This window comes from Mandrillus leucophaeus, unplaced genomic scaffold, assembly GCF_000951045.1.
Source record: "Mandrillus leucophaeus isolate KB7577 unplaced genomic scaffold, Mleu.le_1.0 Scaffold73, whole genome shotgun sequence".
Taxonomy (NCBI): Eukaryota; Metazoa; Chordata; class Mammalia; order Primates; family Cercopithecidae; genus Mandrillus; species Mandrillus leucophaeus.
This window is the reverse complement of record NW_012107919.1, coordinates 5,897,362-5,911,661: the sequence shown is the minus strand read 5'-3', so window position 1 is coordinate 5,911,661 and position 14,300 is coordinate 5,897,362. Positions and strand designations below refer to the sequence as shown.

The window sequence follows — 14,300 nt, the reverse complement described above, 5'->3', positions numbered from 1 at the left end:
AGTATGACTGAGAAAATAAAATAAATGAGCCCATTCCACCCATCCCTGTATCTGAATTCTATCATGTGAGTTGCCAATTGGTTTTCTAATCCTCTCATTCAATATCTGCTGTTAATTTGTTTGCTATTTCAAGAACTTGAAGACTGTCAGCAAAATACATGATGCATTACAAAACTTATAATTGGAAATAAAAACATCTGACACTTTTCTGACAGAGTAAACATAAAGTACTACTATTGCACTGATCAGAACAAGGGAAATGTGAGCAACCTTGTAGCTATTTGTGTGCAAACACAATTAGAAATGCTGCAGAGAGTGAAATCAACACTCAACTCCCACTTTGAAAAATGCTGAGAAAATTACATCTAAATGAATGAATGAATTCAACATGGTTATGATAGGAAATGAGGGGAAGAGAGGAAGGGAAAACAAATCCTGCTCACACTTCCTCTGAAAAAGCGACTCAACGGACTTTCTCTTCCTATTTCAGCCATTTTAGAATTACACTGCCTAGGCCTGATCTAATTTTCCTGCTGGAGAAGTTAAGGCACTTCCTCCACAGTTACTAAATCTGACAAATTACACCTGGGTCCACTCTAACGTGAAAAAATGTGCTCTTTGTTGCTGACCCCTTGGTCAGCCTAGAGATCAAATTCCTGGACATCGGAAAGCCCCACTCATATTCATTAAAAGCCACGGGAGACCAGCTCTGTATTTCTGTTCAAGAGAAGAACAACGTGCGGGCTTTCGCTGAACAATACAACTGCTCTGCTTCAGTCGGCACAATATACACCTTTCACTTTCTGCAGCTTGGCTGCTGATCAATTAGTATGTGGATTTTTTTTTTTTTCCCTGCACAGCATCTTAATATCAAAACTAAGTCCCACGAGCGAGTTTACCCCAAACTGCTTGTGTTAAAAAGCTGGCTACAGATTCAGTAATCAAAAATACAAAAATGATTTCAAAATTCTACCTTCCCTCTACTCTGGCCAGACATGCCATTAGTTACCACAGTGGCTAATATTTGACAGATTAGAATTTTGTCCCCTTTCTAACCACACTCAGCCTTTGGGAAAGATGTTACAGTGCTGAGAGTGAGTCACAAAGACAAAATTGGGCACCACTGGTGGCAGAGAATCAATTTTAGGTATGCAAGCAATCCACAAGCTCTCCCATAGTACGAAGTAAGTATGAGGCTGACCCACCTGCCTGACAACACAAAACCTTCTTCTCCTGCACTCCCAAAAAGAATGAGAAAATAATGACAATAGCAGAAGTGAAGCAAATCTGTGGCTGAACTGTTAAAAAGATGCCTGATGCCTTTATTCCAGATTCTTGGAAGAATGAGATGGTGAAGGAATATATACAGATGCCATAAAACCTGCCTTAAGGCCTCCTGAGGTAAAGGTGCCCCCAGATAATCCATCGACTCTTGCCCTCCCATCTGAGGGAGCCTCTTCCCTTTCGGATCTGGCATCCCACTTACAACATCTTCAGTTTAGGCCACTGAATTTTCCCAGACCCATCAAACCACATTCAAAGCCTCTTCCTTGGGGATCTAGTAAGCACTACAGAACATTATGGTTGCAGACATATATGAATGCTCTGGTGTGTTGTAAGTTATTTTCTACATACCAGTTCCTGTTAAACTGTAAATTAGAAAACACTACTTTAATTCTCGCTAGTCTTGAGGTAGCTTTCAGCTGTGTTGCAAGTTATGAACGTGTAACGAATACAGACTAATACTCTTTTTCTGTAGCTAGACCAGGTCACAACCCATATTTTCTAAATACACGAATTACAGCTATTTTCCTAGGCTGACGGCAATTACTTTTGAGAAACCTGTGAATCCTTAATATCAGGGTTCTTATTTTGATTTCTAGTTTTGAAACCACTAGTGCTATCAGCAATGCAGAACTTAATATTTCCTCCAAAAAAGTCACTGTAAAAACAGGGAAATCAGACCATCAATTTACATTATTTTCGATTGAAATATCTGCTGGGTTACTAAGCAGGGACTCACCTATGTGTAAATCCCAGAGATGGAAAAAATTTAATTTCTGAAGGGAGAAAAGTGGGTAAGTACCTATGGTATAAGTTCTCCCAAACATTGCTTTGAGGCAAATTCTTTTTTTTTTTTTTTTTGTTGAGACGGAATCTCGCTTTGTCCCCCATGCTGGAGTGCAGTGGCCCGATCTCGGCTTACTGCAAGCTCCACCTCCCGGGTTCATGCCATTCTCCTGCCTTAGCCTCCCAAGTAGCTGGGACTACAGGCGCCCGTTACCACGCCCGGCTAATTTTTTGTATTTTTAGCAAAGACGGAGTTACACCGTGTTAGCCAGGATAGTCTCGATCTCCTGACCTCCTGATCTGCTCGCCTCGGCCTCCCAAAGTGCTGGGATTACAGGTGTGAACTCCCAGGCTGGAGTGCAGTGGCGCGATCTCGGCTCACTGCAAGGGGTTCACGCCATTCTCCTGCCTCAGCCTCCCGAGTAGCTGGGACTACAGGCGCCCGCCACCATGCCTGACTAATTTTTTCTATTTTTTTCAGTAGAGATGGGGTTTCACCATGTTAGCCAGGATGGTCTAGATCTCCTGAATTCGTGATCCGCCCACCTCGGCCTCCCAAAGTGCCTGGGATTACAGGCATGAGCCACCGGGCAAATTCTTAATAGTAAAAGATGTTAAAAATTGTACAAGACATTGAAGTAATTCAAGCATGCTCGCAAATATGTATTTTTTTGAAAATTCTTACTTTGATGACCATTTAAGTGGGTGGCATATGAGAGAAGCTAGAGAAGACCTCATTCCTCATGTTTTACAACTAAATGAAAAAGTTAAGTGACTTGCCTAGTGTCACCCAATGAGTAGGGTTGACTAAATAATAGGGCTAAAACTTATCCAATCTCACTCCTTATGAAGGCTGACAGAGGTATAGTTTGGAAACACTAACACACCACTATTAGTAGTAATAGCTAACACTTATCAACTGCTTACTCCATGCTAAAAAGTCTTCTGTGTGCTGTGGATGCATTAATTCTATCTTCATAACAACCATGAAACCATAATGTTTTATCCCATTTTAAAGAAGAAACAGAGGCAGGCAGATGTTAAGAAACTCACCAAAGTCCCACTGAATAAGTGATAGAGATGGCAAATACTCTCCTCCCTAGCACAGAAATGCTAATGCAGACATTTCTAAATCAATGTTCAGATTATCAGTAGTTCTGGGAATGTTAATTTTGACGAAATACCTTCACAGTGAGATCCAAACTACTGAGGCCTCCCAAAAACAGATGATGAAACAGAAATATCCTTTTTGTCAACCTCTGTATTCTTGGTCAAAATACAAAGTATCAACAATTCCAATGGATGGGGCAAAAACCATTTAAAGATCTCCCTTATTGTAAAGAGATGCTCAATAGGAAATGGTTGAAGCTTTGTGGAAATCTCAACAGACATTAAGTCTAATGACAACTTTAGGAGAACATTTCAGAAGACTGATTAGTGCTTATTTTCTTGACTTTTCTACCCTTGCCAGTATTAAAATTAAAACATTTTAAACGATATCAATCCAGTTCAGATATAAACTTTGTCTGCAGTTTGCACCACCACCAAAAACAGATCATGCCCTGTCACATCACATATCTGAATTAGTCAGTTTGTTCAATTTCTTGAGATGCTGCAAGATCTGCCTGAGGACCAAAATCATTCCCTCATTCATCACAGCTATAATCTGGTTTAGCTGAACCCTGTCCTAAACAGATTTGAATCAGCTCAGATAATGGAGGAAGTTTGTTGCTGTCATCATTTCAGCAACTATCAATCCAGGGACCTCTGAACATCCTGCTTGCTCAGGAATAGCCTTAAATGTCCTGTACCTTTTAAGGATTTTTCAAAAGTAATCTTAAATTATTTTTAAACAATGATCTTAACTTGCATGTAGAGCATCTCTGCCAATCAGAGGTCATTCCTCAACTACTTCACTGACATTAAGAACTGGGCTGTGAAGCTGGAAATGCTCTCTCTCCTGCCCTTTACCCAGAAATGCTAATATCAATATCCTACATGACCCCAGATTACAGTTTGACAGCACTGATTTCTGCTGTTTATTCTCTTGCCCTTTACCACGTTCTCACACATTAAAAAAATAAATTGACGTACCTTACTAAAGCTAGGTATAAACTGGATCTGCAGACTATAACCACCAATTACCACATCCCCACCCCCGCCATCCCTCAGTCATGCTGTATACCCTGGAATCAGACTCGCCAGGTTCAAATCATACCTCTTATTATCTGTGGCGATTCTTGAGCAATTACTTAACTTTTCTGCATCTGGATTTTCTTATCTGCCAAATGAGAATCAGAATAGTGCCCATCTCCTAAAGGTATTTTGAGGATTAAATGAGACAACACATATACAAAAAACGTAGGACAATGCCTGGCATATAGGAAGTACTTAATTAAGAGTTCAAAATCATTGTCAGGGTTGATTTTAAACAGAGATGTACTTCCTGTACCCATTCATCAGTCCTTCTGGATACCAACTCGTATAGCTAGAAAAAAAATTATAGAAAATATCTCAACCTTTTAACTTACAGAGGACAAGCCAAACTGTCAAGTAAAGTGGCCAATCTGAATTCAGTCTGCTTGTCTGTTTCCAGTCCTATTCACAACTCCTAGTGAAGGACTGGGGTATTTTCTGTATTGAGTGAGTAAAGGTGAGTTCTTCTGCTCTATATACACACACACACAGGTTAGTTTTGCTCTACATACATCCTCAAAAAAAAAAAAAAAAGTCCTAGAACCTAAATGATTGACAATCATTTAGTCTAACATTCTCACCTTAAAGATTTAAAAAAAAAAAAAAAAAAAAAACAAAACTTGCTCTAGGGCCTAAATGACTTGCCTAAGTTGACATAAATACTTAGTGGGAGAGCCTAAGGCCAGAAAAATTATAATTGATATCCTAAGCAAACTATCCCATATTCTCTAAAGTCCACTGCAAACTTTACCTATTTTATCCTCACCATAACCCTCTAAAATAGATATCATCTTCACCATCTTAGAGATATGAAAACTGAGGCTCAGACACTGTGAAGTAACTCCTTTAAAACCTGACAACTGTCAACTGATAGAGTCAAGATTGACATGCTTCTTGTCTGGCTTCCAAGGATATGGACCTGTTTCAAGTTTTCCAGAGCTTAGTTCTGAGAATTCTAGCGCCATTTCTCAACCAGTAACTTTCAAACCACCTGTGCATCAGTCTTGCCCACGGAACTTTAAAAAATAGAAACTGCTGAGCTTCATCTCAGGAAGGACAATCAGAGTCTCTGTAGGTAGGGCTTCAAAATCTATATTTCTACAGAGACGGTAATTCTGACGTGTAGAGAGATTTGAGAAACCCTAATCTAAGCAGGATATTTTATGACGGCTTCCAGTACAAAATGAGAGGGAAATGAGTTACCTAAAGCTGATGGAATGTTCAGAGTAGCTGAGTCTGTGTGAAGGGTAGCATGGCGACCTCCTCTCAAATCCTTTTGTGTCACACAGACATACACCCAGCCCCAGTAGCATAAACATATACAGCCAGCCCTCCATAATCAGCAGTTCCACATCCAGGGACTTAACCAACCAAGGATAGAAAATATTAGAAAAAGGGCCGGGAGCAGTGGCTTATGCCTGTAATCCCAGCACTTTGGGAGGCCGAGGCGAGCCAATCACCTGAGGTCAGGAGTTCAAGACCAGGCTGGCCAACATGGTGAAACCCTGTCTCTGCTAAAAATATAAAAATTAGCCGGGTGCAGTGGCGTGTGCCTGTAATCCCAGCTACTTCGGAGGCTGAGGCAGGAGAATCACTTGAACCCGGGAGGCAGAGGTTGCAGTGAGCTGAAATCACACCACTGCATTCCAGCCTCACTGACAGAGAGATACTCTATCTCAAAAAAAAGAAAGAAAATATTGGAAAAAGGATTACATCTATGCTAGATACTTTTTCTGTCATTGTTCCTTAAACCATGAAGTATTAACAATGATTTATATCATATTTACATTGTATTAGGTAATATAAGCAATCTAGAGACGATTTAAAGTATACACGAGGATATGCATAGGTTACATGCAAATACTATACCATTTTATATAAAAGACTTGAGCATACTGGAATTTTGTTATCAGCGGGAGGTCCTGGGCCAATTCCCAATGGATACTGAGGGAGGGATGACTGCATATATCTAGGAAAGCCTTAACTCCCATTGAGCTTACCTAAAGGGATCTCTATCACAATGAAAACAAGTGTTGCATTTTGTAGCAGTACAGAATGTATTTTGTTGGAAATACAGCAATAAGGTTTCCTTCCATCCTAATCATTTTCATTTAAAGCATCTAAGTCTGAGCCATGATTTTTCGGTACTGAGCTAAAAAGCAATGTGGAAAACTGTTTGAATCATCACTTACCAAGGTGCACCGTATATCCTGAATCCCTTCACTGTTACCTCCGAATCTTGTAAGTAAATACTGTTTGTCAGGAGGGACTGAACATTGTCAAAGTCCTCTGGTTTCAATTTGGACACAGAGGGGAAACGGTAGTAGTCCTGTTTAACAAGGTCTGCCATGAATTCCTTATCAAATGTCAGTTCATGATTCCCAGCAATCACTATTTTATATTCATATGGCAGGTTTCCTGAAATAAGAAAAAAGAGCACCAATTAGCACGTTCATTTCCCATCAAAAGTACAACAGCCGAGACTATGTGATTAGCAGACAGCTCACCCAAATGAAATAGTGCACACATTCCTTTACATTTCCATGTGAACTGGAATTTATGATTAGTCCTTTATGCTAACAAAAATGACAATAACAGGAGATAGGAAGCTGCTAAGTAGCTAAAACGTTGCTAAAAAGACATTAAATTTTCTAGTTCCATTTCCCTCTTCTGTATGCTACGTATTCATTGTGATGAGTCCACAGGGTAGTGAATCCATACTTTATATTTATCCAGTAAAAAGCACATTAATCACGATCCTTAAGAGAAGGTCTGGACCTAGTTTGGTTCTCAAAACATAATCTAACCAACTATTCTTAACAACTCAGATAACTACTAGATTTTTAGTATATCCTTCAGACAAAAGACATGGCATAGTCAAACATTCCATAATTGACATACAAGAAAGGAACCACATAGTACAATTTCATATTTCAATTCTAATTTTAAGTTTACCTTTTGGGTTGTGAATAAAACGAACATTAGGAAGGGCCCCCTGATTAGAAGGCTAACTTTCCTCCCATTGGGATGGGAGAAGAAACTGTAAAGCTTAACCCACTTTTAATATTTATGGTATGGAAATGTGAGTTCTCGGTGTGTGCTTTTTATGCAAAAGTTTCCCGATCAAAATGAGATAATTCTGGGAAGAAGAATGAAAGCTATAAAGGAAAACCCAAACACCAGACTTCTGCATAGATTTATAATGTTTGAATAAAGTACGGGTCATACATATTAATAACTCACCGTGATGCTATAAGAACCAAAATCCAAAGGGAGAGAGTGCCGGGCAGCTGTCCCCACCTGAAATTAATGTTCTTTTCTTTATGCTGTCACTACCCATCCCTCAAGCCTCACTGTTCATCTCCTGCTTATTTTATTTTGGAGGAAAAAAAGAGTGGGACAATGGCACCTATAATTCCAGCTTTCTGAGACCTATGGATCTGATGCAAAATTAATGTTTCCTGCTATTCCAGGAAGAATTAAAGTTACCACTAGCAGGAAATTGGATACACTTGCTGTAAGAACTGGTCCTTACCAGCAAGCCAGAGTCTCAATGATTTCATTAAGGAAGCTTAGTGGGGAAGAGAATTTTGTGGGGGAGGTGATGGGAGCAAGTTCTGTCGTCAGTCCACTTGGATTTCAGCAATTCAAACTGTAAAGATTACATTGTGAAGTCCACACAGTCTCAGCAGCACATCACAAACGTATTTGCTAATATTGAAGCAGTTTTCAAGACTGTCAGATCATGTTTTGTAAAATTACTGCCTTTTCTTTAGCTATTAATTGTTAGATTTCTGACAATAATAAAATTGCTTATATATCTTGGGCAATAATGGGGAGGCTTGAGAGAGATGAAAGCAGTCTGATAGAAAACAACACTGCAGAGAGAAGAAACCAGAAACGCTGAGGCCAAGCAGCAATGGATATTTTTGACTACTAGCCCACAGTGCTGTATGTCATGTCTTTGGCCTCAGTTATTTGCAAGGTTATGATGAAGAATTCAGAAAAGAATAGGAAGCCTCCCTCAAATGCACATTCTGGTAATTAAGAGTATGATATACATAGCATGTTGCCTGGATAGAATGGTGGTATTTTGCACAATTCCTGAACTTCAAGTGAAGATGAAAGATGTGTTAATAGGGCCACAAATTCCCAGTACTGCACATGCTAGACATTTGTGAGAGGCCCTACAACTCTAATATCATGGCTCTGTGACCCTATGAGCCTAATACTGCTCCCCACCCCAAATCACCTGTGCTCCCAAAGCTGGAACAGGCTAAGTTGTTTTCCCAGATAGCAATCTCTTCCAAGGCAGGTCCTTACTGTGTGATTCTTGGAGCAAAAGATTTTACCTGTACAAATCACACTGTAGTTGCCCAGTTCCCCTTTAATCATTCACAATGATGGACTCACTGTAAACCCTTTAATTATGTGCCACCGCTCCTGAGGAAGCCTGGGTTTCTCAATTTATCCTCGTTTTAGGGCTTGGGTTCAGGGACAGCATGGGTGAGACTAGCCACTATGGCAAAGGAAGTATATTTTCCCCCTTCAGACTGGGTTTTTCTTTCTTTCTTTTTTTTTTTTTTTCTTTTTAAGTAAAGCTGCTGCAAAGTAAATCTTTCTCAGGAAGACAAGTATCTTTGGTGTCTTTTAAATCAAATTTTGGAGACTCAGTATAAAAAGGTAGCCACCAAAATGAAGAGCCACAGAAAAGGTGATGATATTTACACATCACCAACAAACTCATCTCTTTCTGAGAATCCAATAGTAGCTTCCAACTTCCATCCCCTGTTACCGATGTTATGAGATTGTCTGACATATTTTCTTTTTTGCTGAACTGACCTTTCATCTATAATCTGCCAACCTTTATGTTTTATATGAAAAGTGTAAACAGGGCAGCTGACAAATCTCCTGTTACTTGATGGCATTTTCGTGGGTTTTCTTTTTTTTTTTTTTTCCAGACTAGATTAATTTGGAAGGCTCTGCAGTCCAGCTTCAAACTTCTTGGTATTCAAATAGCAACACTTTAAAATTGTCAGGCAAAAAGGTGCCTGCCTTTTTCCATTTTATTCACATCATGCCAGCTAAGCTGACCTGCTTGTACAAAAAAAAAAAAAAGGCCATATATATACTCTAACATGAAAAAAAAAAAAATTCTTGCTCTGAATGACCCAAAGAACTCTACTGGCCGGGCATGGTGGCTCACACCTGTAATCCCAGCACTTTGGGAGGTCGAGACAGGCAGATCACCTGAGGTCAGGAGTTTGAAATCAGCCTGGTCAACGTGGTGAAACCCCATCTCTACTAAAAATATAAAAATTAGCTGGGCATGGTAGCAGAAGAATTGCTTGAACCCTGGAGGTAGAGGTTGCTATGAGTCGAGATTGCGCCATTGCACTCCAGCCTGGGTGACAAGAGCAAAACTCATCTCAGAAAAACAAACAAAGAAACAAAAAAAAAGAACCCTACCAACCAACCAGTTTCATCGTTCCTAAGGCATGGTGTATGTTCTACTAATGGTACACAAGATTATTTTAGATGAAATGGAAAAGAACCTTTGACAAAATGTCAAACAGTTTTGTATTTTAAAACGACTTTTAAGAATGCATTGTTTGGACGAATACAATATAAAAGTGTAAGTAATGATATATAGCTTCCTTTTTTCTATCTTTATATGTAAAATAAGAGGTAATTTCAAGAAAATTACTGAGCAAATAGTAGGGGTAACATACAGGTACAACAAAGTGACTATGGTAGCAAGCGAATTAATGAAATGTGGAAAACTTGCTCATCAGCTCAGGTTAGAGCTACAGAATGTAAGTGAGACCATAAACTCATACAGGCAGTTATTTGAGTTTTATCTATGCTGTATCTTCTGCACTTAGTGGTGTCACATAAGTAGATACTCATGAACTGAAAGTCAACTGGGTCCTCACCGTTACTTGACAGTTCTAAGTGCCCCACACTCTAGCCACTACCTCCCCAAAGCAGCCATCACAAAATATGTCCAGGTTCTTCTCTAGCTCCCAGGCTCCAACCGAGCCCCTCTCAAGACATGCAAAATATCCTCTAACCACATGTGTAAAGAAGGAGGAAGTTTCTCTTCACTTCTGCCTTTTCGCTTTCCCATCACTCCATCTGTTTGCACCTTCTCATATTTCTAACAGAGGTTGAGCATCCTTTATCTGAAATGCTTGAGACCAGAAGCAGTTAAGATTTTGGATTTTTTCAGATTTTGGAATATTTGTGTCATACTGATTGAACATCCCAAATCCAAAAATCCAAAATCTGAAATGCTCCGGTGAACATTTTCACTGAGTGTCATGTCTGTGCTCAAAAGGTTTCAGATTTTGGAACACTTCGGATTTTAGATTCTCATAGTAGGGATGTTCAATTTGCAAACTGGCCCCTTAATCAGATTCCTCCCACTCCCACAAGCACCTTCCTTTTCCAGGCATCTCCTCTCTTTGATATTTTGGGTCTCTCTCTATTTATACATTGAATCCTCATTAGTGAGTTTATATTTACCCACTCCAAGAAAACAAAAACAAACAATCCTTGACACATACACACACACATACATGCCTCAAACATGATCTTAAACATTCTCTGACCTTTTTGCTTCTTTGAGATGCTTCCTCATTTCACTTCTAAACTTCTAAAAAGAGGATTCCATAAGCTTGCTGCTGGTAGGACCAATTCAGCCCTCAGATGTGTTATGGCTAGCCCTCGACTGAGGTTTTATTTGTTTGTTTTGTTTTTTATTTTGTTTTGTTTTTGTACATAACTAACATCTAGAACTCGGAAAATATCACCCAAACGTTTCTGCACTTTCAGCTTCTTGTGGAAAATCAAAAGATCAGGCAAAACTGATCTCCAGTCTGCCAACAGACCTCCTCTCTCTGATTTCTTCTCATACAGCCCACTTACCACATTTGTTTTGCCTGACGGGCCACTATATTAATAGATTTAACAATGTATAGCCAAATGGTTACTCAAAAGTTATTCAATGCAATCTGGCTTCTGCTTCTACTCTCCTTCCAAAAGCTTCCTTGGAATGTGACTAATAACTTCCTAATGGCCAAAGCCAAGGCTTTTTCTGAATTCTGACCTCTGTTGAGCACACTACAGTGGTGTGATCCGTTCCCTGGATTACTGCTGTGGCACTCTCCAAGTTATCCTCCTCCCTCTCTGATATTTCTTCTCCTCTCTCTTCTTCTTCCTCAGCTTCCTTTGCATCCTATCTCATCTGCATGCTTATTCCATGACACTCTCCTTCTTCATCTTTACTTCTATGGGCAGTATTTAATAGTTGCTTACTGTGCTTCTCCCATTTCTATTCCTAATGATTCGATTTTAAAACTATTACAATTTAAACTATGGCGGCAGCATGGGGATAAGAATGGGGACTCTGTAGTCTCTGCCACATGTTAGCTGTATGGCCTTGGAGATTCCTTATGTTCTCTAAAGTGCACTAGCAAAATGGGGATAACAACACCTACCTTATGAGTTTGGGCAAAGATAAAATGAAATATAGCCTCTAAAGCACATGCATGGTGCAGAGTAAACCGTCAGTGCATGTTCACTATTATTACTCCTTTTTTGAGTTTTGCTTTTGCACGTGACTTGTCTCCCCATAGACTTGAAGACACGGATCATGGCTTGTTGTTCCTTACTGACCCAAAGTACCTAGTCCCATATCTTCAAAATGGCAGACACACAACTCAGATTTGCTGAGTAAGTGAAGGAACGTATGAACCTCCACAAGATTTCCTTGGAACTTCCATAGAATTCCAGGAACTTGGGTTGTCATCTTAGGCTATGGCAAGGTTTAAGCCAATGTTACATTTTCTTCCAACTTTAAGCCCACATGAAGTGTCCTGTTCCTTCTCCCAAACATCCAGTCTTCCAGTCTAGCCGACTAATCTCCACTCTTTTTAAACTACAGTTTTCTCAAATATAAATAGGGTAAAAATAAAATACTGATTCTAAAGTTTGGTGAGGATTAAACAGGATCCTGCATATAAAGAACCTGCACAGTTTCTGACACTTTATATTCACTCAATAGACATTGGCTGTGTTGTTATGTTATTGTCATGCCCATCTTTCCCAATCCCCATCAATCAATCACTGGTTTATCCACAAATTGGACCACTCCCTGATGCCAGGCACAACATCACTACTCTCAAAGCAAAGCATCTGAAGATGAAAAAGAACATTTTGATTTTTCTCATGGCAGAAACTGGCATGTTCCAACATGTCTTTCAGACTAACAAAAGTATTATTAGGGCCAATAAGCATTTGGATCTAAAAGTGAAGGTCAGTGGGCCTATGAGGCCTCCAACCTGCACACAGTGCAAACACAGCACCTCTTTTGAGATAATTCTAACCTCGCACAATGTATTCCCTTAACACACAACTTCTTGCCTCCTTCTCTTATCCAGGTATCTCTCTCTTCCAGTATTTCTCAAATACCAAAAAATGTGTCAAGAGTGGCCTCTCATTCATGAATGATTAGTATAACCTGTGATAGCTTCCAGACTGTTTCTCTCAAAGAGGGACTACTCATGCCGAATATCCAAAACTTCTTCTTAGAATCAGGTGGGGGTACTCCTCTATGAGCATGTAGCAGCATGTAGCAAGGAATAGATTAAAAATTTAAGATCTCCAGCTATGCACATGTCTGATGAACTCTATAACAATGTTAAACACATAGCAACTTATGTCAAAGTCAGCATAACTCCCTTATAAAAGTCTGGACATTTAACATGGTACTTATAATGGCTTCGATGAATCACAGCACGTGTCCTCCAAGACAATCTGGTGGTTTGAAGTTGTGCTCCGTGAAGCCTCCCCAGGGATGGAGAAGGGCAGAGGGGAACGACTTTCTCTGAGGTCCACCAGAGTAGCTATGCTTTCCTTGATTTTACCATCTGGGGAAAGATGTCATCATTCAAAGAAAGTTAACCCTGGCTTAAAAAAATTAAGAGGAAACCACTGATTCATGCACTTCCATTTTATGGATGAAGAAACTGAGTGTCAGAGAGGTGCTGCCACTTACTAAGCACAGTCAGAGGCCACAAGTAGGGCCAGAATCTAGCTCTTTGGCTCCCAGACCAGTAGTTTTCAGATGACCCCAAATATGTGACAACTTGATAAAGTTTGACTTAAGGCCTGGTACATAAATCCTCCTCATACCATTCTCCATCTACAGTAATCTTTTATCTAATATTAGGCACTTACAGCCCTTTTTGTTTGTACCCATGAAACAGAACTCTCCATTCTAGATGCTTCTCTGGCTATATCACAGAATTCTCCTGTATGGGACATGAGGCAGTGTCAGCCTCACACTACGACAATTAAAACACATCCTCGCTCGATTAAAACATTCCCCGAATGCTACTGCAGCTGGTGGTGTAATTTCTTACCTACAGGCTCCCAGGAGAATGTGGGAGCCTACCAAATGAAGAGAAGGCCAACTTTATGTGAGGTCCCAGAATCTAAAACTTGTTGGCTACAATTATGAGGATTAGGATGAGACTTTGATAGGAGAATGGAGGTCTGAGGTAATAAATTCAAACACCTACATGGACTAGGGAGGTAAACAAACAATGTGAATTGAGCTGAACTAGGTGGAAGATAATAGAGAACAATGAGGACTGGGGGCACATGTGCATCAGCATTTTAAAATAAACATATATAAGCACTGCTCTAGCCAAACATGATTTCCTCTCTAGCTTGCCCCTCTCCCTCAATACAAGTTAATGTTCCTCAAAAATAAGTATCATACAACTGCATTCAGGTTTTCTGCTATAAATCCTTATAGAATGAATACCTCTAGAAAACTCAAGCTTAGGTCAAACCAAAATCCAAGGTCAATTCCAGAACATTCATTTTTCCCAGGAATCTGCCTATGATATGGTTTGGCAGTGTCCCCATCCAAATCTCATCGTGAATTGTAGTTCCCATAATCCCCACATGTTGTGGGAAGGATCTGGTGGGAGGTAATTGAATCATGGGGGTGGTTATCCTCA

General features: G+C 39.8%; 1 protein-coding gene across 3 annotated transcripts in view; it reads right to left on the bottom strand.

The window, feature by feature from the left end:
* The window catches only part of MPPED2 (metallophosphoesterase domain containing 2), a 185,897-nt gene that overhangs the window by 78,886 nt on the left and 92,711 nt on the right, over nucleotides 1–14,300 (bottom strand). For all 3 annotated transcript variants that reach the window (XM_011965601.1, XM_011965602.1, XM_011965603.1), the window contains exon 4: nucleotides 6,459–6,684. In XM_011965601.1, coding sequence (XP_011820991.1) covers nucleotides 6,459–6,684 — 226 coding nt within the window. The remainder of the gene's footprint in view (nucleotides 1–6,458; nucleotides 6,685–14,300) is intronic.